This window comes from Halichoerus grypus, chromosome 13 (assembly GCF_964656455.1).
Source record: "Halichoerus grypus chromosome 13, mHalGry1.hap1.1, whole genome shotgun sequence".
NCBI classification, from domain to species: Eukaryota; Metazoa; Chordata; class Mammalia; order Carnivora; family Phocidae; genus Halichoerus; species Halichoerus grypus.
In genome coordinates, this window is record NC_135724.1 from 65,458,079 (window position 1) to 65,485,863 (window position 27,785).

At 38.7% G+C, this 27,785-nt stretch overlaps 1 protein-coding gene across 6 annotated transcripts in view; it reads left to right on the top strand.

Moving 5' to 3' along the window:
- CEP192 (centrosomal protein 192) overlaps nucleotides 1-27,785 on the top strand; it is a 142,940-nt gene that overhangs the window by 66,616 nt on the left and 48,539 nt on the right. For all 6 annotated transcript variants that reach the window (XR_013443414.1, XR_013443412.1, XR_013443413.1 and 3 more), the window contains 13 exons: nucleotides 4,185-5,013; nucleotides 5,104-5,230; nucleotides 13,095-13,263; nucleotides 15,360-16,278; nucleotides 17,247-17,395; nucleotides 18,638-18,868; nucleotides 22,687-22,812; nucleotides 23,007-23,150; nucleotides 23,273-23,336; nucleotides 23,761-23,900; nucleotides 23,999-24,091; nucleotides 24,650-24,768; nucleotides 25,656-25,832. Coding sequence is in view for 3 of the 6 variants with exons in the window: in XM_036082440.2 (XP_035938333.2) it covers nucleotides 4,185-5,013; nucleotides 5,104-5,230; nucleotides 13,095-13,263; nucleotides 15,360-16,278; nucleotides 17,247-17,395; nucleotides 18,638-18,868; nucleotides 22,687-22,812; nucleotides 23,007-23,150; nucleotides 23,273-23,336; nucleotides 23,761-23,900; nucleotides 23,999-24,091; nucleotides 24,650-24,768; nucleotides 25,656-25,832 (3,287 nt within the window). In the remaining 3 variants the exon portion in view is untranslated. The remainder of the gene's footprint in view (nucleotides 1-4,184; nucleotides 5,014-5,103; nucleotides 5,231-13,094; nucleotides 13,264-15,359; nucleotides 16,279-17,246; nucleotides 17,396-18,637; nucleotides 18,869-22,686; nucleotides 22,813-23,006; nucleotides 23,151-23,272; nucleotides 23,337-23,760; nucleotides 23,901-23,998; nucleotides 24,092-24,649; nucleotides 24,769-25,655; nucleotides 25,833-27,785) is intronic.

The following is a 27,785-nucleotide window of genomic DNA, read 5'->3' on the forward strand; positions in this document are numbered from 1 at the left end:
CTGTGTGACCAACTAATACTTGACAAAGCAGGAAAGAATATCCAATGGAAAAAAGACAGTCTCTTCAACAAATGGTGTTGGGAAAACTGGAGAGCAACATGCAGAAGAATGAAACTGGACCACTTTCTTAGACCATACACAAAAATAAATTCAAAATGGATGAAAGACCTAAATATGAGACAGGAAACCATCAAAATCCTAGAGGAGAACATAGGCAGCAACATCTCCGACCTCAGCCATAGTAACTTCTCACTAGACACGTCGCCTGAGGCAAGGGAAACAAAAGCAAAAATGAACTATTGGGATTTCAGCAAGATAGAAAGCTTTTGCGCAGCGAAGGAAACAATCAACAAAACTAAAAGGCAGCCTACAGAATGGGAGAAGATATTTGCAAACGATGTACCCGATAAAGGGCTAGTATCCAAAATCTATAAAGAACTATCAAGCTCAACACCCAAAAACCAAATAATCCAGTTAAGAAATAGGCAGAAGACATGAATAGACTTTTTTCCAAAGAAGGCATCCAGATGGCTAACAGACACATGAGAAGATAACTCAGTATCACTCATCATCAGGGAAATACAAATCAAAACCAAGATGAGATACCACCTCACACCTGTCAGATCGGCTAAAACTAAAAACACAGGAGACAACAGATGTTAGCAAGGATGCGGAGAAAGGGGAACCCTCTTACACTGTTGGTGGGAACACAAACTGGTGCAGCCACTCTGGAAAACAGTAGAGGTTCCTCAAAAAGTTAAAAATAGAACTACCCTATGACCCAGCAATTGCACTACTAGGTATGTACCCAAAGGATACAAAAATACAGGTTTGAAGGGGCACATGCACCTCATTGTTTATGGCAGCATTATCAACAATAGCCAAACTATGGAAAGAGCCCAAGTGTCCATTGACTGATGAATGGATAAAGAAGATGTGGCATATATATAAAATAGAACATTACTCAGCCATCAGAAAGAATGAAATCTTGCCATTTGCAACAATGTGAATGGAGCTAGAGCGTATTATGCTAAGCAAAATAAATCAGAGAAAGACAAACACCATGTGATTTTACTCATATTAGAATTTAAGACACAAAACAGAAGAACATGGGGAAAAAAGAGGTAAAACATAAGAGCCTCTTAACTATAGAGAATAAACTGAGGGTTGCTGGAGGGAGGTGGGTTGGGGATGGGCTAAATGGGTGATGGGCATTAAGGAGGGCACTTGTTACGATGAGCACTGGGTGTTATATGTAAGTGCTGAATCACTGCATTCTACTCCTGAAACCAACATTGTACTGTATGTTAACTAACTAGAATTTTAAGTCTGAAGAAAAAAATAAATTAGATGTGTGCTGTAGGTTTTTATTTATCATCATTTTTTAAAATTCCCTTCTGATACTTGTCTGCTAGTTTGTTTTTAACTTGTAAGGAGGTTGAATCTTGTCAAATGCTTTATTGTGTCTGTCAAAGTAAGCATCAGCTTTCTTTTTTTCTGGTAATGCGGTGAATCACATGAAATAGTTTTTGAATATTCTACTGTTCTTCTATACTTGGAATATACCTATCCTTTTTATAGATCATTGGATTTGGTTTGCTTATGGTCTATTTAGAATGTTGTGTCTGTGTGAGTGAGCAGAATGCCTTTTTGGTTTCGGTACCAAGGTTTTGATCGTCTCATTTTCTTCTGTTTTTCTGAAAGAGTATAAGAATGGTGCTGTTATTTTTATTTATTTTTTTTAAGATTGGTGCTGTTAGATTTTGGTAGAGTACATTGGTGAAATCCTCAGAGTCTGGAATTTTCTTTAATACTTTTTAATTGCTGATTCAATTTTTTTTAAAGATTTTATTTATTTGAGAGAGAGCGAGCGCGCACAAGTGCATGAGCGGGGTGAAGGGCAGAGGGAAAGGGAGAGGAACAAGCAGACTCCCCACTGAGCAGGGATCCTGATACGGGGCTTGATTCCAGGACCCCAAGATCATGACCTGAGCTGAAGTCAGACACTTAACTGACTGAGCCACCCAGGTGCCCCTCAGTTTCTTTAAAAGTTACAGGACTGTTCTGATCTTTAAAACTTGTGTCAGTTTTAGTAAATTGTAGTTTCCTAGGAATTAGAACCTTTCATCTAAACTTGAAAATATATCACTCCATATAAATTGACAAATATTGACCATAATATCCTCTTGTGATTGTTTAATATTTTAGGTTCTTAAGGAATGTCTTCTTTGTTATATATTGGCTCTTTTCCCTCTCTTTTCTCTTAGTCATTCTTACCAGGTATTTCTCAATTTTATTAATTCATTAATTTTATTCTCTGTTTTCTATTCAGATTTTTTGGTCTTTATTTCCTTCCTTATATTTTCTGGGGATTTAACTTGTTGTTTTTCTAACTTATGGAGATAAATGTTTAGTTTAATTTTTCTTCCTTTCTGCTTTTCTTACATAAACATCTAATGGTATAAATTTTCCTGAAAGCAGGAATTTTGTTGCATCCGTACTATTTTTTACATCAGATATTTTTTGATATGTCATACTGTCTTTATTATTCCATTTAATATATGTTCTAATTTCTCTGGTCCGTTGTGTTTTGCAAGTGTATTGCCCAATTTCCAAACATTTAGGGGTTTTCCAGATTTTAAAATATTGAGTCTAGGCCTTTGAAATTTGCTGAAACATGATATATGGCTCAGCATTTTTTCCATTTTTGAAAATATTTTCTGTGCACATAACGGGAATGTCTGTGGTGTGATCTTTGGTTGCTCTCTTCTGTATATTTTATTTAGGTAAATTTTGTTAAATCATAGTAATGAAACTGTATCCTTAAAATTATTGTACTTGTTCTTTCAGTTACTTAGATATTAAAATCTCACACTATGATTATGGATGTGTCTGTTATTCACTGTGAGTCTGGCAGTATTTGCTTTAAAAATTTTGAAGCTGTGTTTTTAGGTACATACAAATTAGAATTGTTCTCTCTGGTGAATCAGACCTTCTTTCATTGTGTATGACTGCCTTTGTTTGCAGTTAAAGCGCTTTATGCCTTAAGTCTAGTTTGATATTAACATAGGTAACACCAGCTTGCTTTCTTTATTGTTTATTGAGTGTTTGCATGTTACATCTTTTTCTATTTTGCTTTTAACCTTTTACAGGAAATGTCACTGAAATAATTTGAGGCCATGGGAGATTTAATCTTCCAGACAGGATTTATGTTTGCTTCTGACATGAATGAGGAACACCAGCAAGACATAAATAGGAACCATGGGTAAACAACTGAAATGGAACCAACAGCAAAGAAACATAAACCTATTTAATATTAAAAAATGCAAGTTAAGACTTCGGTCTCCACTAATAGCAGACTAAGCAATGCAAACCAGTTCTGGCTGACAACAGTTAGAACTGGATAACATATCCAGAAGCATCTTTTAGAAGGTACTGGAGAGCTAAAAAAGGAGCAAAAAACTATTGGGCCAAAATCCAAGAGAAGAAAGAATCCCAGTACTGAGAATGCTCTTCCCTGTGGGGATCTGTTGCTTCAAGAAGATGCTGTGGATAAGATTTTAAGAAGAAACTCAGCAAAGGTGTTCTTATGGGAGTGAGGGTATAAAAACAGAGTTCAGTGCCTACCAATGATGAGAGGTAGGGAGTAGCCGTGGTAAACAGTCGTGCTTTAGGATGAGACCACAAAGCGTTACACACCCTAGGATAAAAGGCAAACAAAAATTAGGCTGGCCCTTGTAAGGACTGAGGGCCAGCTCCAATCAGCTCAATCCCAGTACCTGGATCAAAGTGATCTGAGACTGCTGGTGTTCCTCATTTCTAACAATTGAATGAAATTACCGAGGATTATATTTGGAATCACAGTGGCTCATTGGTTTCTCAATCCCAGTGTCTTAATGTTTTATTTTAAATTATTGTCTGGTTCAGTTTTAACACCTCCTTAGCATCTCTTTAACTCCTGAAGATTTTTAAAAAAATAATTGATAATCCAATTTTGTGAGTAACCCAGTACTCTGTAATTAAAGTTGATAACAACTGTCTTTTTAAAAATTAGGGTATTTAATTGGTATACCATTAATTTCTAGCTGCTGTTAAATTTTATGTAACATCTAAAGATTAAACTAATACGTACATGTCCATGAAACTGAGATAAATTTATCTGATGTGAATTTTCTCCTTTCTAGGACAGTTTCTTCATGAGTAGCAAACCCCGAAGATACAAAAGCAAGCCACCTACTGATGGTGATTCTGTACTTAGGATAAGCACCATTGCTTCAGCCATTGCAGATGCATCAGTAAGTACTGATCCTTCCCAACTTGCTGCCATGATCAAGGCACTTTCAAATAAAACCAGAGAGAAGACTTTTCAGGAAGATAATAAACAAAAGGACTATTCCACTGTGCCTCATTTCTTGCCTAATGATACAGAAAAAAGTAATGGATCCAGCATGTTTGATATGGAGAAATACCTTAAAAAAACAGATGTCAGTAGATATGAAGGTGGACTGGAAAACTTTTCAAGAGCTGGTACATCTGATCGGTGGGATTTATCTTTGCCAAAAGAACAGTTTACACGAGACATCCATACAGTGGACTTAGGTGCTGCTAATATAAGTATAAAGGAACCAGAAGAAAATACAGCATTTACTTTTTATGGTGAAAATGGAGAGAGCAAGAATCAAGAATCATTTAGAACAAACTGTCCAAATTCAATTCTTACAAATAGAAAAGAGAATGAAAGTACAATAGTTGATGTGAAGACATATCCTCTTGACAACAAATTACCAGATATTGGTAACTGCAAAACAGCCACCTCAGTATCCACTCCAACATCTAATAGTTATTCATTAGTAAGGAACCCCAGGATAGCATCTGTTTGGCTGTCAGGAGAATGTGAAGAAATAACAAATAATAGAGAAAATCAGAGGCAAAATGAGTGTGTTAGTGAAGCAAGCAATGGTGAAAAACATGTGACTTTTGGAAAACATTCCATAATTACGCCTAAAAATGTTGGTAAGTGTTGAAGTAATTGGTCACATTCACAAAATTACAAGTGATTTTTGTTGTTGTTGTTCTCATTGAAAAATAACACGTTTCTGATAGATTTGAAAAATCACTCTCCTGAGCATGGTGGACATGGGTCAGAGGATGACCAGGATAGTTTCAGACCTTCCTCTTCTCCATTGAGTCATTCTTCTCCTAGTGAAATTTCTGGAACAAGTTTATCAGGGTAGGTGCTTACCTTTTTTTTTTTTTTCCTCTTTTTCTTTAATAATAAAAATACGTGTTCAGTATAAGAAAATTGGAAAAAGTGTAAAGAAGAAAAATAATCATTTATGGGTTCATTTCTCAAAGGTAACCATTGTATATATTTTGTGAATTTGTTTCAAGCCATTTTTCTGTGCAAGTTTTTATACTTTGTTCTCACTTATTATAATGATTCTTTGTATTTAAGAGAAAATTAGTCTGCACAGTGAATCAGCCACAGATTATTTGATGCCTTTGGTGGATAATGGGAGATACTATATTTTACTATATTTTGTCATTTTATTTTTTGTTTTGCCATTTTAATGATACTGAGATGAACAGCTTTGCCTGTAAAATTTTTTTTCCGTGTTTTGACTGTTTCCTAAGGATAGATAAGTAGAAGTGAAATTCCCAACTCAGGAAATCATTAGCAAATTATTTTCTAAATAGGTCTTAAAGACTTGCGTTCTTACCATCAGTGTATGATGAGAGTATCCATCTCACTGTTTTCTTACCAATATTTTAAATAGCTTAAAGGTTTGGATATTTTTTTATCTTGTATTAATTTGATTTTTTAATGCTAATGAGATTGGTAAATACTTTTTCAAGGGTTAGAAGAATCCTAATACTTCGTAGGTTTTAACTCAAGTTATAAGAACTTTTTAAAACATAATTTTTCAAAAATGCCATAATTTGCATTATTCAAAAAGTACGCATATAGATATATGTGTGTGTATAACTTTTGAACAGTGTAAATTTATTGCTTTATGAAATGTTTATATGTGTATTTATAAATGTATATATGTGTATATTTGAAATGTATACATATGTATATATGTGTATATGCACTCATGTGCATGTGTGTATTTCCCTACATTACCCTGTTCCTTTTCTGCCTAGTTCCCCAATCCCCTCACCAGGGAACTGCTGTTATTAGTTTCTTAGGTATTCTAGAGTTTTTTTATGCATGCATAACCAAATATGAATATATATTCTTACTGTCATTCCTTTTTATACTCAATATAGAGTCCTTTACGCACTTCTTATATTTTGCTATATAAAGTTACTTATTACAGCTTCGTTTGTATTATAGTCACTTTGGTCATGTGAAATAGATCTATAGGATAAGTTCCCAGAAATGAGATTTTTGGATCAGAGTATTTGCATTCATGTACCTATTTAAATTAGTACAACCATGTCATAGAGGTTGTACTGGTTTAATTATCCCACCAACAATTTAAGAGAGAGCCTGTTTTCCCACAGCCTCATCAACAGAATGTTTATAAAACTTTTTGGTGGTTGACATTTTGATAGGTGAAAGAAATAGTATCTCAGTATAACTTTAATTCATATTTTTTAGGAGTGATAATGAGCATCTTTTCCTCTATATTTGTATTTCCTTCACTATGAAATATCTATTCATATTTGTTGCACATTTTTCTCATGGATTTTTAGTCTTTTTTGTCTCCATTTCTAGGAGCCCTTGATGTATTAGGCAGAATGAATAGCCCTTTGTGATATGAGTTATATATCCTAGTCTATAGAAGCATTTTTTTTCTTTTTACTTGGCTTGTATTTTTTTGCCATACAAAAAGTTTATTATTAACTTTACGAATTTTGTCTTTTATGGCTTCTTTTTTTTTTTTTTAAGTAAGCAGGGAGGGAGAGAGAATCTTAAGCAGGCTCCACATCCAGTGCAGAGCCTGATTTGGGGCTCAGTCTCACAACCCTGAGATCATGACCTGAGCCGAAATCAAGAGTTGGACATCTAACTGACTGAGCTACCTAGTTGCCCCTTTTATGGCTGTATAAAGTATCTTTTATATGTTTCTCTATTGAAAGATTTTAATAAACACAAAAACTTACCTAAACAGTAAAATTATTAAAAATGTTCAATATTTTGAAACAGGTTGAAATTATATCTGATTTCAAAGTTATCTATTAGGTATTTCCCTGGCTGCCATTGGAGTTTTGCATATTCATCTGAAATGGTATGGGTAAGCTACAGTTAACAATTAGTAGAGGGCTTAAATTCTTTCCTGTTTCAGTGACTCTTCAATACCTCATCTTGAAACACTTTTTCATATACACAGCCACCTCTTATTTAACGGCTCATGTTTATAAAACGTTAGAAGTCATCCAGCTCTACCAAATTTGAAGGTCATCTGGCCTTGACTTGTCATGATGGATGTCATCTACTGATTTTTCTCCTTTATCTCCCCTCTAATATTTGTCTGTAAAGTCATCTGAATGTTTATCTTTGTACCGTTAAATAAGCTTCTGCTTCTGACACTTGTTTTGCCAGCTTTTAAATGATGTTCTTTGAGTCCCAACTGTGTTAGTTTCCCATGCCTTCCATAACAAAGTGTCACAAACTGGGTGGCTTAAAACAACAGAAGGGTATTGCCTCATACTCTGTAGGCTAGAAGTTCAGGGCCATGTTCTCTCTGAAGCTTTTTTGGGGAGGGGGCGCAAGGCTGGCTCAGTTGGTAGAGCATGTAACTCTTGATCTTGGGATTGTGAGTTCCAGCCCCTTGTTGGGTGTAGAGATTACTTACAAATAAAAAAATCTTTAAACTGAAGCTTTTAGGGGAGGATTCTTCCTTACCTCTTCCAGCTTCTGGTAGTCATAGGCGTCCATCGGTTTGCAGATGAATTATTCTAATCTCTGCCTCTGCATTCACATTGGATTAAGGGTCCAGCCTATTCCACTATGACCTTATTTTAACTAATTACATCTGCAGTGACCCCATTTCCAAATAAGGTCACATTCTGAAGTATTGGGGGTTAATACTTTAACATATGTTTTTTTGGAAACACAGCTCAACCCATAATAGTGTCTTATCACCAGTGAGAGCTACTTTTTTCTTTTTTAGTTACATAATTTCTGCATTGGCATTTCATTTGCATTTTGATTCATCACCGTATCCTATACTTGTTTAGTTTTTATTCTTTAGTTAAATATATTCTTATTTATTTATTTATTTTTTATTTTACTATGCTATGTTAGTCACCATACATTACATCATTAGTTTTTAATGTAGTGTTCCATGATAAATATATTCTTTTCTAGCCATCAGGTGTTTCCTCTCTCTCGACTGACTGAAGTATGTCCTGTGGTAGTTTGCTCAGAGGACAGAGGGAACATTACTTGCTAGGCTCATGTTCCACAGTTAACCTGTGGCTTTTGTAATGAAAGCATAGCGTGGCTTTGTTTAAAATCTTCGGCTTATGCTTTCCTCCCTTAAGTCTTTTGTAGGGATTGCTTTACTGTCTCTGTGGAATGAAGGAGGGAAATCTGAGGCACCCCAATTCTTTCTGCCTCAGAATTGACTTGATCTTTTTGTAAGCTTATGCCGAAGATGCTCTCTTTCAAGTCTAGTTTAATTTTATTAGGCTATATCTCTATGTTGACTCTTCATGGTTATTTTGTCGCATCATACAGTATACCCTTCAGTATGTGAATTCAGGCATTTATTTACTTAAGGAAAATTTGCCGCAGCCCTTTACTGCCCCCAGAACTCTAGTGATGCATATGTGGGATCCATTTTGCTTGACGTCTGCATTTATTTTCTCTTTAATCCTTTAAGAACTTACTATTTTGGAAAAATTATAGATCACAAAGATACCACCCAGTTTCCCCTAGTGGTTACATCTCTCATAATTTTAGCATGGTGTCATCACCAGAAACTTGTCATGGGAACAGTGAATGTGTGGGTAGAATTCAGTGTCATTTTATCACAGGTGTGAATTCATGTAACCACCACCACAATCAGAGATACAGAATTTGACCATCACTGCAATGATCTGCCTCTTTCTTAATCTCTGTTTCATCTTATTTGCGTTTCACATTTTTTATCTCTGCATTCCTTACAGTGTTTTCTGCAGTGTCTCTTTCCTCCTGCGTACTTTCCAGTTTCATCTTGTTTTCTGTGGTTTTGATATTTTTTAATTGTATATGAAGGCATTTAATAAAAATATAAGTACTCTTATATAAAGCCTTACATTATTATTTTTTCCGTCACATTGCCCTTGGTCAGAGAGAATGCTGGCTGGCTGGTCTCACTCTTAGACCCACCTGATTTTTTTTTTGTCCTTCTAAGAAAATATACTTATCTGTTATGTATAGGAAATAGACCTTAGGGGGATACTAAAGTTTCTCATGAACTTGGTATATGTTCAGATATTTTGAATGAGGGTGTCATATTTAACCTTTCTAAAGTGACCGTGGAATCGGTAAGCTTACTCCACATGCGTAAGCTAGCCAGGCACCTGCAACCCCACTTCTTAGTGTGGGGCAAAACAACAGGATTTAATGAGAAAAGGCCAATTTAGAAGAGGGTAAGTGTGCTCTGAATTAAAATCGCAGGGAAGATGAAATGAGAGTGATGCAGTGTTGCTGAGTTACTCAGCACACGTGTTTTGCTGCCATAGCCACCAAAGCAAATACGAATTGAGATCAGTCTCTGGTATGTAGATTAATCCATGAATCATTTGGGGGTGAGGTTTAGCCTACTAGTGTGCTCACTGTCAGATTTTTGGCCCACTCCTAACCCAGTTTTAGGATTTCACAGTATGCATTGTTGTATTTTATTTTTACTGATGTATAATTAACATACAGTAAAATACACGGGGTTTCACTTAGTGGGTTTCTGACACTTACATACACCTATGTAAACACCACCACCTAAAATATATAGAACATATACGTCCCTCCATTAACAATCCTTTGCCTTTTTCATTCTCCTCCTCCTTCCCCACTCTCACCCTGCCACCACTTTCTGATTTGTATCATCATAGTTTAGTTTTGTCTGTTACTACATTTCATATGAACGGAATCATACATATTTCTGTGTCTAGCTTCCAACGCTTTAACATGTTTTTGAGATTCATCCTGTGGTTGCCTGTACCAGGAGCTCCTCGTGCTTGTTGCTGTGTAGCACTCCATTGTGTGACCGTGGTCATACTGTGTGTCTATTTTCCTGTTGCACAATATGCATTTTCATGTAAGCCTCATTTCCAGCTCTGTTTTAGGTTCCTACTACAGCTTTCTCTCCTTTTTCCTTCGTCAGCTTCAAATGCCTGTGTCAGTTTCTTAGTTGGTTTTCCTGGATTATGATAAACTCTGTATACACAGTTATTTCTTCAACCGAGGAAGTTTTGTTTTCTGTTACCTTTGATTGTTGACTGTGTTCCATCTATTCTCTCTTCCTTTTGAGAACCCTGGTTTCCCATTAGTTGACACTCCATTCTCTGGTCATTTATGACTGTTTTCTTTTCCCTAATTTTCATTTCTTTTTACATTTACTCTGTATTGTGGGGTAGTGGCTCAAGTGTTTATCCTCTGCATCACTGATTTTCTGTAGCATCGATTAGGCTTTTTATTGCTGCCAACATCGACTTTGATTTTATGTTCATTTATTTGTATTGAAGTTCTCCTTGTACTTTTTTATTATGGTAAAATGAGTGTGATTTTTTTTTTTTTGAGTGTGATATTTTTATTCTTTTTTTCTGGTTTCTACCAACTTGTATTGCTTTTTTTTTTTTTTTAAGACTATTTGAGAGAGAGAGCATGAGTGCATGAGTCGGGGGTGGGGCAGATGGAGAGAGAGAAGCAGACTCCCCACTGAGCAGGGAGCCCGATGTGGGGCTCGATCCCAGGACCTTGGGATCATGACCTGAGCTGAAGGCAGATGCTTAACAGGCTGAACCGCCCAGATACCCCTAAGTTTTGGGTTTTTTGTTTTTTTTTTTTTAATATTTACGGTATACTGTTCGCCAGAATTTTCATCTTTTCAGTGGCAACATTTTTTGGGTGCATGTACTTTATCTGATAAGTTTTGCTGCTCATTAGCATTCCTCTTAGCTAGTCTTCTAGCTTGTTTCCAGCAGGTCCATAGAGCTGATTTAGACCTTCTAGTCCCAGAACCACCTTTGTATCTCTGTGTGGCTGGCACCTTGGCAGTTTTGGGATTCCTTTGAAGTTTGACATCTCAACTAAAATTTCTTTATTTCCACGTGTTCATTTTATTTTTAGCGGGGGAGGAGTAGAGGGAGAGGGAAAGAATCTTAAGCAGGCTCCACACCCAGCACAGAGCCCAACACGGGGCTCGATCTCACAACCCTGAGATCCTCACCTTAGCCTAAATCAAGAGTTGGGACACTTAACTGACTGAGCCACTCAGGCATTCCTATTTCCAAGTGTTCTTACAGCTCACGTCTCATTATTTGAGGTAATACACCCAAATGCATTGTTCCTTTCAATCAAAACTAGAGTAGGGATGCCTGGGTGGCTTAGTCAGTTAAGTATCTGCCATCGGCTCAGGTCATGATCTCATCATGATCTCAGGGTCCTGGGATGGAGCTCCACATCAGGCTCCCTGCTCAGCAGGGAGTCTGCTTCTCCCTCTCGCTCTGCCCCTCCTCCCTGCTTTTGCTCTCTCTCTTGTGCTCTCACTTGTTCTCTCTCTCGCTCAAATAAATAAATAAATAAATAAATATCGTTTAAAAAAAAAAAAGGAACTAGACTAATACAGCGCATCACCCGAGTAACCCAGAACTTTTTTCATGTTCTATTATGGTATCTCTCTGTGTGTGTGTGTGTGTGTGTGTGTGTGTGTGTGTAAGTATGTGCATGCATATGGGAACCCATGTGGGTGCATGTCATGCAGAAGCTAAAATAGGCCTGAAGCAATTTGGTTAATATTCTGTCTCCATTGGTTAGAAATTCACTAACTATGGTTTTTTGTCAATACCACTGTCTTGATTTGGGGCTTTTTAAAAATCCGAAATTAAAAATGGGATTTTCTCTGTGTTTGTTGCCCAGCTTAGTATTCAGAACTTTGTGCAAAAAAAAGGGATGGAGTAAAATTCAATCAAATAAGAGCTAACTGAAACGAAATGGCACAGTGTGCATGCAGTAGGACAGCAGCTGTTCCTGTCCCGTATGACTTTGCCACTCTCTTTGTGTGGTGCTTCCTTTTTTCTCTCCTTATGTCGGGCTGGGCTGGCCCTGGGATGGGTATTGGCCAACAACATGGCGTGTGTATTAGGTGGATGTGGAATCTTACTATATTTATTGCTTTCTAATCTTTTTTCTTTAATGTCATGAACATCTTTCTGAGTCAAAGGATAGTACTTAACAGTATGATTTAAAGTACCTGAGTAGTGTTTTATTGTATGTTTGTGCCATAATTTCCATAGCCTAATTTGTCTTATTTGTTTAAGATATATCCTTTTGGCAGAGTCTTTATAATTAGCATTGATTTTTTTTTTTTTTCCTTAGGATTAATTCCTAGATGTAGAATGTTTGAGTCAAAGTGTTTTGGTATGCATTGCTTAATCGCTTAGTCAAAAGTCGTCCCACTTCATATTCCACTCAGCGGTGTATGACTGATCCCATTTCTTTGAACTTACGTACATGATTCTTTTTTTTCATCTGTGCTCTTTGAGGGCAGGAACTTTTGAATGCTTGGTTCATTGCTTTATCAGGTATTCGATAAATGTTTATCAAATGAATACCTAACATTGTTATGTGACTATATATGAAATTTATTAATGAAAATGCCACAGTCTTTTTTTTTTTTTACAATAGTTTACCAGGTGCTTCATTCAATGGGAATATGATTTACAATTTTAAGAGTCTCATGCTCTACCGACTGAGCTAGCCGGGCGCTATGATTTACAATTTTAGATTAAAAGTCCATGGTTGAGTTACCATATATGGCAGCTAGAGCAGAGACTATAGATTAACAAGCTTGTAGGCAAGCAGAAATGGCTTTTTGTTAGTGTAGATAATGTTAGATAAAGGAATGGAAAACTAATCAACAAGATGTTCTCCCTTTCAGGTGTGCTTTAGAGTCTTTTGGTTCAGCAGCTCATCAGAAGCCCCCCTGTGAGAGTGAGTCATCTCAGTTGGTGTGTCCACAAGCTAGTGTGAGTAGGTTGACTTACGTGTCTGAACAAGAGAGCTCCTGTCCTACTACGGCCTCGGATCATGGCCTTGAGGGCTGCAAGGTGGGCAGCATTTCTGTTATTTCTTTACTAAGGCTTACGGCTTTAAAGTCAATGGTTGTAGGAGTCAGACTGAAGTTTAGGTCTGTGTAATTTCTGTTGCTGTTTTAATTTAAAATGTGTGTGTATGTGTGCATGTATGCGCATGCGTGTTTTGATCAAATAGCTACTCTTGCTGAGTAGGCAGTAGAAGTACAACTATTTTAATCTTTCAGTCTGGTGGAGGACACTTGCCAGGCACACTGGAATGAAGTGCACTGTGATCCACCTATGCTGTGGGATTCAGAGGTAGTTAACTACAAATGTGACTGGACTTAGTGATGGTTCAACAAAGGTTATTGGGAGGGATAAGTAATATACCAAAGCCATATTTTGTAAGACTAGTTGGCAGGGAGGAAGCAGACTAACAAATGAGGGTAGATATGGAGTTGTAAAATGCACACTGCATTTGAAGGACCCCTGGAAGTTTGGCATGGCTGCAGTGAATTTTACATGGGAAAAGGAGGAGAGGCCAAACCGTGAAGAGTCTTGAATTTAAAATTTGGGAGTTCAGCGGACATAAGCAGGACACTGACATGATCTGTGTTGATGTTTTATTTTTTTTATTTATTTATTTGAGAGAGAAGTGAGCGCATGAGCCGGGGTGGGGGGCAGGGCAAAGGGAGGGGAGAAGCAGGCTTCCCACTCAGCAAGGAGCCTGACACAGGGCTCCGTCCTAGGAACCCTGGGATCAGGACCTGAGCCAAAGGCAGACGCTTAACCCACTGAGCCACCCAGGCGCCCCTTTGTTGATGTTTTAAAAGCTCGTGGCACTAGCAGTGTGGAGGAGGCACTGAGCAGGGGCAAGATTAAAACCAGGAGACTTTGACACAAGGCTGCTGTACTCCGGCAAGAGATGATTTGGGCTTGGATTGAGGTAGTGGCAGTGGGGGTGGGAGAGAAGCAAGTAGATCTGAGAGATTTATGTGGGAGAAGCTAGACTTGTGTGTGTTCTGTGAATATGACAGTATTCAGTTTTTTAATGAGCTGAATATGACTGTTGTGTTCAATACAGTCCTCCTCCACCAAGCCCTTACTAAATATATCCACTAAAGTTACTATATATATGGTGTCACGTTGGACAAATCATGGAAAGCCACCTTTTTGATGATGCTGGTAAGTGTTGGGTCTCTTTGTTCTTAGCTAGTGGTTACAGGCTGAGTTGTAGAGTTAGATGGGCTATCTTCTGCTGTTTTCTGAGATAGACTGTAACTTCCCCAAGCCTGTTTCTTCATCTCTAAGGAGGGACAGTGACGTGAGAACAGGGCTTGGCACCAAGAAGTTACCACTGAATACAAACTGGCTGTTATTTATTTTTGTGGATTGATTGGTTGATGATGTCTGGTAAATAACCTGGTCTTTGTTTATTAATGTCTATTTCTATTTGGTGTAAGAGAAGTTTTCAAACCAAGCGTAGAGAATAGTCAGTTTAAGTGCATCTTATATATAAATTCCATCTGGTCCACCCTGCAGGGCTGTAGACATCACTCCTAAGGTGATGCCTTATAATGAAATGAGTATATGAACATTGAATGGGCTGTTACTTCTTACCTAAGAAAACAGAACCACATAATCTTAGACATTGGAAAAGACTTAGTGCTCATAGAAATTAGCATCTTCAAGCCTAACAGTGGTATAAACAAACAACAGGCATGGGAAAGCCTATGAGCTGTGTTGATTCTTCCTGACCTTGTGTCAATTTCATTTGAAAGCTTGCTCAGCCCCCACGCCTGTGTTATTAATTTAATTAGATTTTTAGTGTACAGCTTCCAGGAAAACAATCCCTTAAATTTGAACGAAAGTACTTGTCGCTGGTCCTTTGTCTGTGTAAATTTGTCAGAGATGTAATTGGTATATAGCTCCTCTTTAATCTCCTCATAATTTCTGTGAAGCAGTAACTTAACACTTTCTAACTTTTAATCTTGCATTTCACAGTTGTAGAAAGTTGGCCTTTTGTTCAGAGAGTTAATGTGTAGATCTCTTCTTTATTTGAGATTATACCAGCATGGTTTGCGTTAGTAATAGTTTGTGGATTATATAACATTTTTTGTCACGCACAGAGTGATGTCACCAGTGAATTGAGCACCACAATTACTCAAGCCAGTCCAATTCCATCAGAGGAACAGGCTGTGGAAAAACTGAGAGAAAAAGGCCCATTTCAAAGTAGAAGTAAAGTAACACGATCCTATAATCAGAAAAACTCAGCTACAGACAGTGTGACTGAAATGACTTCTCTGAGTAGCAGACCTGAAGATGTAAAACCTTACTTTAGGTTGAATAAAGATCTCTCCTCCAGGAGTGGAGACCTATCAGAAATCGGTACAGTAGGGCTGACCTCTCACCCCAGTGAATTGGACCAGATCAGCCTGGCTCTACTGAGCAAGTCAGGCGTCACCTGCCCACTTGTGTCAGCGATGCCACACCGGCCTGGGGCACACCAGGCATCTGTGAACAAAGGTGAGAGAGTAGCCTCTGGAGCTGCATTAACTACCGACAGTGCAGTAAGTGGCCAGACTCCTCAGCGGATGGCCCCGGGGAACCAGGGCGCCCCTCTTCCCAGCACTGTGTCTTGGGGCTCTGCTCCTGTGATGCAGAACGTGCCCACCGCAGTTCCTGCGCTCTGGACTCAACATTCTTTTACCGCAGCCCCCTTTGCCCAGCAGTATTTGGGAACACTACTTTCGGCTGGAAATGTTGCTCTGCCTCAGTGCCAAGCTGGCAGCGCCACTGTCTGTGGACCCTCGGGAAGCTGTCCATACCCTGCTGCCGCAGGAGAGCACGTTCACAACTCTGTGGCCATGGGAATTTGTCTAGGACAAAATACTGGCTCTGGATTGATGGGTCCCTCTTCCCTTTATAACCCATATTCTAATGCCTTCAATCAGAATCTTCTAAGTACAGCAAAACCTTTCCCTGTGCAATCTGTTGGTACAAACTGTGGAACTGAACCATGGGATTCAGGAATGCTGTCAGGATTTGGTAAGATGCTTTTCCTCTGTTACTGCTTATTGCTTGCTATCATTTAAAAATTGAGTTTTCTCAAGCGAGACACAAAACGAGTTTGTTTCAAGGAGATACTGGTTGGTGTGAATTTTATTCTTAATTTTATTCTTTGTCCTAAATTGAGAACACAGACCATAATATATTGCTGTGCAAGGGTCCCTGGCATGGCCTTAGAAAAACACAAACATAAGTATGCAGGTGAAACTCCCTGACGCCTTTGTCTTCCTGTCTCTCCTGTACTCTGCACTTAGATTTCTATTATTCTGTCAACTAGGAACCGCCCAGTTTAGAATTGGCTCCCTGGAGGAGTGAGTCTCCTTCCACTTTTTAAAGCCTTTTGGGGGATAACAGTTGTGAGAGATAGCACCCTTCCACCCTTGTTTGCAGTGGCTGAACTGCCCCTGGATTCTTTTGCTAGAAACAGCCACTCTAAGCAGAGCTGGGTGCTGTGCTTTCCCTGACACAGTGCACATGACCACTGGCATGCTGTCTTCTCTACCCTCTTTTTCTTCTCAAGGAAATTCCAAAGTTACTGCATAAGGATGGCGAAAAGATCGGCCTTATTAAAATTCTGGGTAGATGTGCAAACCTTGAAAGTTAGAGCCCTCTGTAAGTTTCTTATTCAGTTAGGTAGTGGCTTATATTTGTGGTAGAAAAAAGGAAGAGATTACTAATAGGCAGTAACATCGAAGAATTAATTAGCTGCAGATTGTGGGTTTGATCAATTGCATGTGTTCTTCCTGGGTTGGATACAACAGAAAAACATTGTTGGCCTGTGCTGAGGCTTATACAATGTCAAGGACTCCTTAAGACCCAGGGCACTTCATACCATAGCTCTTGGGTGGCAACAGGTAGTCTTCTATAAAAATTTCCATTTACCCACTTGTGCTTTTAATCAGGTGTTTGATATAACTTGCATTTGACCATGCTTTCTCTTTACCCAGGGAAGGTAAGAGTACCTGAGGAATTGAAGTTTCCTCATGCTTGCTGTGTTGGCATTGCTTCACAGACCTTCCTCAGTGTACTTAATCCAACTGACCGCTGGCTACAGGTCAGCATTGGGGTTCTCACCGTTAGTGTTAATGGTGAAAAGGTAAGCTTTCTGTGTCTTTCTCCTTTGACTTAGAAATCGCATTGTGACTAATGCTGGATCTCTCTCTCTCGTACTTGCTTTTGTACAGGGGAGTCTGTCCCCCCAACCTTCGCACAGAATCATTGCAGTGGTACACGAGAAAATAACATTATATCTTTTTCTTAGCCTCCCCCCTTTTGTTGTAGTCCATCCAGTGTACTGAAAGCTCTGATTTCCACTATTTGTTGGTTTTGTTAAATGTGATTGAATATAAGTTACTGTCATTTATCAAAAAAGTTACTCTTGGGACCTATACCTTCATTCAGTAAGTGGAGTCTTTTTGACTAATTTATCTGATCACGTTCTTACATGATCTTTTTAAATATCTGGAAATACAGTTTTAACATTAACTCTTACGGCAAGGGTCTCTCACATGATCAGGTAGAGGTGCTAAAATACACTATTCTAAATCTCCTTTCATGATTACAATGACCTATGTGGACATGAGTGAGCAGGGAGGGTGGTGGGAAGTATGGTCAGCAACTCCTGTCTTGGAATGTCCTGGTTTTACCACTGCTGTTTGCAGACGAGCGTTGGTGGATGAGTTTACTTTCCCTCTTACCTCCTGGTAATAACCCTTATTTACCTGGGAAAGTAAGATTATGTCTGCTCTCCCTCTGCCCTTTTCCTAGCCTTTCCTCTCTGATCCTGAGGTTAGATGGAAAGTATGTGATTGGAGGAAAGCATTAAGGGTGAGAGGTGAGCTTGGAGGCCCTTTTTAGGGGCATTTAGGAGCTAGTGTTGCCTCTGGACGTGGGAGTAGAAAAGAATGCCCTTGTGTACAGTGAGGAGGGAGGGTTTGAAGTGAGTCATAATCATGCACTTGGAGGCCTGATTAGGAACTTGGAGGTCAGTCTAATCCCCCTGATTGTACAGCCGCAAAAACCCGTCCTGGACGACATGTGGGGTGCCAGAGTACTGTTTCCAGGGGCTCTTTCAGTGGAAGTGAGAGTGTAGATAGCTGTGTTTACTTTAAAACAGACCAGAAACACACATTCAACTTAGCTTTGTAAGTCTTCGTAATTTTGGCTAATTGTACTTTATAGATAATGAGTTCTAAGACTTGGATATTTTGGAAGAGCAATAAATTTTTGGAGTTGATAGTTTAGGAAGAAAGGGATCTTAAACTAGTTGATCCTAATTCTTGATTTTCCTTGTGAAGCCATTTCTTAATGAACTGTATGGCTTTTTTTTTTTTTAAAGGTGGATCTTTCAGTATATCCTTGTTTAGTCTTCAAGAATAAAGTGATCGTAAGACCTCATGCCACAGAAGAGATAAAAGTACTTTTCATACCATCCGATCCTGGGATTTTCAGATGTATATTCAGTGTTGCTTCTTGGCCATTTTCAGCGGATGCTGAGACCATAGCACAAGCAGAAGCCTTGGCAAGCCGAGTCATTCTCACGGCTGTTGCTGAGACCCCTGTGATCGAGGTAACTACTTTAAGCAGGTCTTTGTCATGCCTGGCATTTGAATGGAGGCTGTTTAACCTTAGAAGTAATACTTGAGAAAAATGAATATGTGGGTAAATATGCCAGAGAGTTACTTTCAAGCTAACCATTGATTCTTAATATCTTATTTTAGAATTTAAAATTATTTCTATTATTTTACAGAAACACAGGTAAACTTGCTAGATATGGGTGTTAGTTTGAGATGTTCTGAAGTCACTAGACATATTGGGTTGTTTATTTTAAAGGAAACTAAGAAATGTAACTAGATCAGTGTTTATCCCTGGTGCTGTATGTAAACGTTGGATGTTATATATTAGCCTTTTTTTATTTTTTTATTTTTAATTTTTTTTTAAAGATTTATTTATTTAAGTAATCTCTATACCCAGTGTGGGGCTCAGACTCACAACCCCCGAGTTCAAGAGTTGCATGCTCCACCAACTGAGCCAGTCACCAACTGCCCCATATTAGCCTTTTAAATATCACTTTAAGAAACAATACTGTAAGTGGTTAGGTAGGGGAAATCTTGTGTATATGTATATAGGGAAAATAAGAACAGCTGCCCTATGTTACACAAATGAGTGTTCAGTGACCACATCACATTACACTAGAGTGTAAGTTGTTTGGGGGTGCAGGACGGGTGTTTCTTGTTCACTTCCAGAATAGTGCTTGGCGCATAGTAGGGGCTCAAGTAATAGTTGTTGAACTATTGATTCAAACAGAAAGTGGAAATAGTAATATTTCTAAATGTATATGGTTTTTGAAATCTTGTATTACATACTACATATATGTGTACCAAGACCAGTGAATATAGTCAGCTATTTCATCCATATTGTTAAAGGTTTATGTATTAAGTCTGGCCAAAGAAGACTTTGGGTCGTTTCTTGGGGAAATTGGATGGTTATGCATTTTAAAGTATATTTATAGTTTCTTGGGGACTTTTTTTTTGAGATTTTATTTTTATTTTTAGAGAGAGAGAGAGAGAGAGCATATGCACGAGTTGGGGGAGGGGGGAAGGGAGAGGGAGAGAATCTCAGGTGTAGACTCTGCTGAGTGCAGAGCCTGATGTGGGGCTTGATCTCACGACCCTGAGATCATGAGCTGAGCCGAAACCAAGAGTTGGATGCTTAACTGACTGAGCCACCCAGGTGCCCTTAAAGTACATTTATTATTTCCAGACGTGTTGGAAATGTTTCAGCTGCCTCTCTGCATCACATCCCCCACATTGGATTCAGAATATGGGTTGGGGAGGGGGAGAAGGAGTGAGAGATTCCATAGTGTAGTATGTGTTCGATTTATGTTAATGTTTCTTGTGTGCTTGAATGGCTCTTCTCTTGAATGCAGAATTCTTTCACATATCCTTTAACTCTGATTTATTACTATGTGGTTCCAGTCTTCTGTATCATTACTACTGTTTCTGTGTGCTTAGTGTTCTGGCCTCTGAGAGGGGTGTTTGTGGATTTGTCTCTTTCTCCTTACGATTCTTCTATTGATTTTTGTCTTGGGTATTCTGAGCTCTGTTGTTATGTGCATTTAGACTCAAGATCATTTTATCTTCTAAGTGAAATTGTTCCTTTTTAAAGTAACAATTCTCGGGACGCCTGGGTGGCTCAGTCCTTAAGCAGCTGCCTTCGGCTCAGGTCATGATCCCAGGGTCCTGGGATCAAGCCTCGCATCCGGCTCCCTGCTCCGCGGGAAGCCTGCTTCTCCCTCTCCCACTCCCCCTGCTTGTGTTCCCTCTCTCGCTGTGTCTCTCTCTGTTAAATAAATAAATAAATAAAATCTTTAAAAAAAAATAAATTAAAAAAAATAAAGTAACAATTCTCTTTCATCCTTTTGTATTAGTTTGGAAGTTACACATTTCTATTTCCCATTTTATTCAAACTGGTTACTCAGGTATAAAATTAGTCAAGAGCTCTGTTCTAGCCCAAACAACTCAAAAAGCTTCTAGCCCAAACAACTCAAAAAGCTGCAGTCATAGTGTTGATCTTTACCTTCTGTAATATCTTTGACTAATACTTTAGTCCCAGATGGTTTTAAAACCCCAACATTGAACTTTTTTTAACAGATTGATCAAGCTATTTATACTTTTTTTTTTTTGCTCACCATCTTTTTGAATCTTCTATTTTTATCTTTTTCACGAACTCTATTATCTGTATTTAAAATGTACTTTTTTTTTTTTTAAGATTTTATTTATTCATCTGAGACACAGAGAGAGAGAGACCATGAGCAGGGAGAGAGGCAGAGGGAGAGGGAGAAGCAGGCTCCTTGCTGAGCCAGGAGCCCGATGTGGGGCTCGATCCCAGGACCCTGGGATCATGACCCGAGCTGAAGGCAGACACTTAACCATCTGAGCTACCCAGGCGCCCCTGAAATTTACTTATTTTATAATTAATCCAGATTATTTCAGTTCTTCAGGTGCTGATTTCTTCTGCTAGTTTTGCTAGGTCTTCCTGCTTACTTTCTTCACGTGGTTTCTAATTTTTGAATTGATAATTTAAATTTTTTATTTTTTTTGTTTATTTTTTAAAAGATTTTATTTATTTAGTTGTCAGAGATTGAGAGAGAGAGAGAGCACAAGCAGGGGGAGCGGCAGGCAGAGGGAGAAGCAGGCTACTTGCTGAGCAGGGAGCCTGATGCGGGACTTGATCCCAGGAACCTGGGATCATGACCTGAGCCGAAGGCAGACGCTTAACCGACTGAGCCACGCAAGCGTCCCTGATAATTTATATTTTTTAAATGTGAGTTAACATCATGGATGCTGCTCTTTGCTATATAGAAATCCCATGTGTCCTGGTTTTTCAGAGTGTCCATGGAGAGCACTCTGTATAAATGCTGAGGGCACTCAGGGTTTCAGTGATTTTCAGTTTGGAACTCCCATGCCTAGTGTGGTGTAGCCCTGGGGTTTTACTTTCCTACAAATGATCTTCTAACACCCACCCATCTCTGGACAGACTTCCCTGTTATCACCTCAGATGTGTAAAAAGAATTTTTCCAGGTCCCTTTTCATAAAAAGGGCACTTTGAATTTCTGCATTTGATGCAGGGACTTCAAATTCCATTCCAGCCTCACCCGGCCCACAGCAAGCTCAGGGTCCTACCTTCTCTTCTCAGGAGGGTGTTGAAGCTCAGCTACCTTAGGAGTGGGTTGATCCAGACCTTCATGGACCACCATGGAAGTCAGCTCCCATTTGCCAGTCTGTTTTTGATTTCCTTTTATATTTGACCAGGCTAAAGAAATGTATCTATATTTTAAATATTATCCAACATTTCTACGTGTGTGGGTGTGAGGGGTCTGTGTTCGGTTGTTCTCCAGTGTTTAAAGAAGTCATCTGTCACGATGACAGGCACTCATTTTACACTTTTGATATGTCTGTTTTGATATCATTTTAAACATTTTCAGTTTTGTCAGAAATTTGGACTAAATCTGAAAATGCCAACATATATTTTGACGGGAATTGAGAAGTTAAAATTGTATAATAATAGAGCTCATAGCTCATTGAAAGGAAGCTTATATATTTTATAAAATTGTCAGTTTGTCTTAAGATCTAACAGTCTTTTCGGAGTAGCAACAACAAATGTATTGCTTTGTTCTGTAGTTTATATTTGGATACATAGACTACCTCAAAAAAAGAATTTAACATTTATTTTTGTAGAAAATAGCAGTTGTAAATGGTCTAGGGAAACTTAGGTAAATTTACATTTAATGCTGACTGTGGCTGTAAAGAGCAGTGATATGAATATAAGCTGTGGTATTTATTGATTTATTGCTTTTTAGAAATCAGTCTTTTCTTTCATAATTAGGTAGAAACAGAAAAGAAAGATGTTCTTGATTTTGGCGACTTGACTTATGGTGGCTGGAAAGCTCTGCCATTAAAATTGATAAACAGGACTCATGCTGCTGTACCAATCAGACTCGTTATTAGTGCTGTAAGTACTAACATACAGTAAGAAACTTTACAGAGCACATTGATTTGGAATTGTAGACACTCCTAATATCATTCTTGATTAATTTTTCTTATGGAAGTACATTTTTTTGTTAAGGATTCTGTCAACAAATTTAACATCACACCAACATTGTACTGTTGGCTTTATTGAAACCGATTTCTTCTATTTCTGAACAGAATGCCATAGCCTGGCGCTGCTTCACGTTTTCCAAGGCACCCGTCCATGCTTCTTTGAAAGCAGCTCCATATGCCGACATGATTGCTCAGCTGGCAGCTCCTTCTGTGGTCAACCACATGATGCCTGCCAGCTACGATGGGCAGGTAAGCTGGGGGATTGAAGGACTGCTTAGAATTGAAGAGGAAGGTAGGTTTCCAAACGACTTATCTTTCATTAAGACTTAAATCTTAATGCTAGTGTAAATTTATTTTATTTTATTTTACAGGATCCAGAATTTCTGACAATTTGGGTTCTTTTCCATGGTCCAAAGAAACGGATCACTTCTTCAGGTATCATACGTATGTTTTTTGGGAATTGCTTTACTCTGTAGCTAAATAAACCACAAAGTTGAGGCATATTTCCTCCATCAGTAAATGTGAATACTTTGAGTAATTTGTCAAATATTTTGTGTTGTTTTTAAAATGGGGCAGAGAGCATGCATGATGTTTTGGGTCAAACCCATGTTTGGGTAACCCCAGCGAGTACCACTGAAAACCTTTTGGGATCTTTTCTGTTTACTGATTTTATCACATCTACCAGTTGGATGTTTACTTTCTTTTTCTCCTTTCCCCTCCACTCATTTCTATTCCTCTTTGAATTCTTTAAATTGCTTAGAATTTCTTGTGACCCCTGAGGGTATAGTGTTGGGCCACTTGAGGCATTTAGAATTAAATAACTCTCTGGTCTCTGAACTAAAAGAATCAACTTTTGTAGAGATTTTAGATTCAGCAGAAGAGTTCTTGGCAAGAGTCGATATAGAAGTTGATAGCCCAAACCCCACCCCAGTCATTAAAAGTATTGGTCTTCAAGCAAGAACAGGAATAGCTAGGATACATGCTCCAAAAGACTTACAGGTACCCTAAACTCTTCTCTTTGCCATGATTTTATGTTCAGGTTGATTTCATTCTAATTGTGACATTATTTAAAATGTCGGTTTTACCCCATCCTCTAGACTATGCACTTGTTTGCCAGTATGGCTTCCTCAACAAAGCAGCACTTACCTTTGAAAAATGCGGGGAATATTGATGTTTACTTAGATATCAAGGTAAGAATTTGTGTCAGAATGCTGACATAGTATTTCCTCAGACTGTGAGACTCTTGAGTATCTCCTCACATTCTGAAGGTTGCTCAGCTGCCTCCCTTGGCAGAGTGCCATGGGGATCAAACAGAAGAACATGTATGAGTGCTTTAAAAGCTGGGGGTTACACTAGTGTGAAATAGATGGTAGGGTACTTTAACTTTGACCTCTGATGTTTTATGTGTAAGAACCAAGTTCTAGATTAGTCCCTGAAAAATGTGTGTGTTATCCTGTGGATAGGTGGAATTGGAGGAGAGTGATCACATATGTAGACGTTATTTCTGAGATGTGTGGGTGAGCAGGAGGGTATTAGCGACAGGAATGTCATGGGATGTCATGGGATGGGAGATGAAGTTTGTTATGGAAGAGGAAGTACCCTTTCCAAGAGAAAAAGACAAGGTGGGGCAGTGACAGACAAGGCAGAAGGGAAAAATAACCTGTAAGAGTAAATGAAAAATGAGAGTAACTGAGTAAGAGCCGTATTTGCCTAAGTTGGCATTTAGTTATAATTGTATAAATATTTAGATCCCAGATCAAGGAAGTCACTTTTCAGTGGATCCAGAGAATCTATTCCTTAAACCTGGAGAGGAACGCGAAGTTATAGTTACATTTACTCCAAAGGACTCCCAAGCCTGTGAGGAAAGGTAATATAAAATTATTTATAATGACAAGTTATACTCTTCCCTCAAAATAGCCAGTGTGCTTCAGTCCACAACTTGAATGATAGAGTACATGTTTTATCTTACCTAATAGATAATATAGCTCTGTTTAACCTCTTTTTGCCTCAGATTTTCTTCTTTTTGTTTACTAAAACTCTCCTTTAAACCCAGCTGACTAGAAATTAAGAAATTACTATTTTCAGGTATATTCTGACAAAAGCAATAATAAAATGTCAATCTTGATGTTTCTCATTAACCTTTCCACGCTCTCCAAGGAAGCCATTGCCAGTTGTTAAAGTTTAAGATGCTTCCCCACACACCCCCCACCCCCACCCCTTCTCCAGGCTTGTAACATTTTGGTGCCCAAATCATAAGTGGTCAGAGCACCGTTGTCATTAGTATTTGAACTTGCTTGGTGAACAGAGCTTAGAAGCATGGTGTCCTGAGACACACATGGCCTGCCCTCCACCTGGGTTATGGAATGCCTTAGTGTGCTCAGTCCGCTCTTGTGACCTTACGGACAAGAGCTGGTCTGCACCGATGCGAATACTTGTGCCTGGAATGCGTGCCCGCAACTTCACTGGGTTAACTCTTCCATCTAGGAAGCTTTTCTCAACTCCTTCCAGACTTCTCATAAATAGTAGTTGGTAAGATTCCTGTGGCCCCGTGAACTTCCCCTCTCCCGTTACGTCGATGGTATTATGACTGTCTCTTTCCTTGTGTGTATTCTTTGTAATATAAGCTCTAAGGGTGGGAATGTCATTGTATCCTCAGCGCCCAGGTCAGTCTCTTGGGACAAAGGAAGCCTGTGGGGAATAGATGCCAATAGAACTGAATTCTGGACATTCACCTCAGATGGCTTTCTTTCTTAGGATCTTAAAAATATTTGTGCAGCCATTTGGACCTCAGTATGAAGTGGTGTTAAAAGGTGAAGTAGTTTCTTCAGGAAACAAACCTCTGACGCCTGGCTCTCGCTGCTTAGCTGCTCCATTGATGTTGTCCAACAAGCAGTTTCTGGCCTGGGGGGGTGTCCCTCTTGGTAGAACACGGTAAGTATGCATGTAGCAGCCTTTGGATGTGAAGATTCTGCTGTCATCACCTAGTGTTAGTCTCTGCTGTGGTAGTTAGGACCATGTTAGTGCTTTCAGAGTTGAAGTAAAGCTGTCTTATGTTCCTATTGTGAACTCGGTTGTTTTAGTTAAAATTTTCACCTCTGCAATCCAAAAAAATAAGTTAAGGTTTTCTTAGGCTCTTTTCTGTGCTGATTACCAAATTTAGGCAATTAAGAGTTTCTTTGTTCCTTCTCTGGAAAGCCCTATGGAAAGGTGGGAAGAAACAATAATCAGACACCTTGCATTCTGCTTAAGGAGTTTACAGAGTAGTTGGTGAATACCTTGTACTTTAAAGAGTATAAGGAGTCTTTAATAGAGCAGATCTGTTCTGTCATAGTTTAATGTGAATTACATCTCGAACCTTATTTTTATGTGTACTTTGATTATACATTTTGAATATGAACTCTGAGTTAATAAATTGGCATATAATATATAGTATGGTAATATTTTTTCCCTTCATAAGCTTAGCAACATAGCTAAAATTTTTTTGCCAACCTCAAATATGCCAGTTAATAATCTAGTAATTATGAAACCTCAGTGTTTCCTCTATTTTGCATTTTTGTGTTTGTGTTTGACCTAAATGTTTTACCCATACATTTCTGTGGCACCTGAGCAATAAGAAACTTCTGGCTGAATCTGTACTATAGGTACTTCTTTAAAATTTTAGTTTTGTCAGTGCAAAAAGAATCTGATTGAACTTCCTTACTTTATAGAGTTCATACATCTGCTTGACCATCCATGTAATCATATGTACCTTGTCTTGTTCTGAAAGCAGCTTTCAGAAAGACACAGTAAGATAAAAACAGTTGAGGGCTGACTGCTGTGGGAAAATGAGACATGGTCACCATAAAGGTAGTGCCCAAAGGCTCACCCGTAGACCCTGTACCCTTGCCTTGATGTGGGTCTTCTGCTTGGTTCTGACTCTTCCCCCATCATCCTGAAACAAGTCAGAGTGTTCAAAGGTTAAGAACAAACCAGTTACTGCGTGAGCGAGTATAGCTGTTCCTGCTACAGACTTCAGAAAGATGTTTCTTCCAGGGTCCTTTTAAAGAGAAATCCATAATATAGTGAGTCTCAAAGTAAGACAACTTCACAGTAAATACTCCTATCAGGATGCTCCCCCTTTGAGGTGCTCAGTCCAGTCTGGACGCGTCACATGTGAACACTCAGCTAGTAGCGTTTTCTGGGTACTGAAGCATGTGGTGGCTTGATTGAGACAGCTTAGGCCCCTAGAAGAATGGTGGGCTGTGTGTCCTTTAAGCAGCTCTCAGTAAAGATTTGCTCAGCTAGACCTTTGAAAAATCCTGAATGGCAGGGGGTTTGAGGTATTGTGCCCTCTTTAGTAGCTCCTGTGTTGTTAGTTAAGCTTTTTGCAACCGGTTAGGATGGAATACACATTGAGAGGAAGGGCTGAACAAAGGCATATTCCTGTGTAGGTTTTTCCAGCTCTGTACAGTTGAACCTGAACAGTGTCTATATGCCATATTTTTCCTGGAAACATTGATTTGTGATCTACTCCAATACATGTACAAATAGTGATTGAGACCTTGAAGTTCTGTGCTCTGGAAGGTGGCTGAAATAACTTAGCTGTTCAAATCAGCCATTGATGTCTAAGTAAAAGGAAGAGGAAAATCACTTTCCAGTATACCCTGGCAACCATAGTCATTATTACAGTGCAGACTCTGGCAAGCATCAGTTACTGAGTGTCTCTGTGGATGCACAGCTTATTCTGTTATTGCTCTTTCCTTTAATCAAAGGCAGAGGAGAGCTCAGTAAGAGTCATCATCATCCTTGTGTTGTTCCTGACAGAATTCCCCGCCCTGTGATAAAATTTGCAGCAAATGATTAATATGGTAGAAATGGCTGCTCTTAAAATCTAGCTGCTCACAC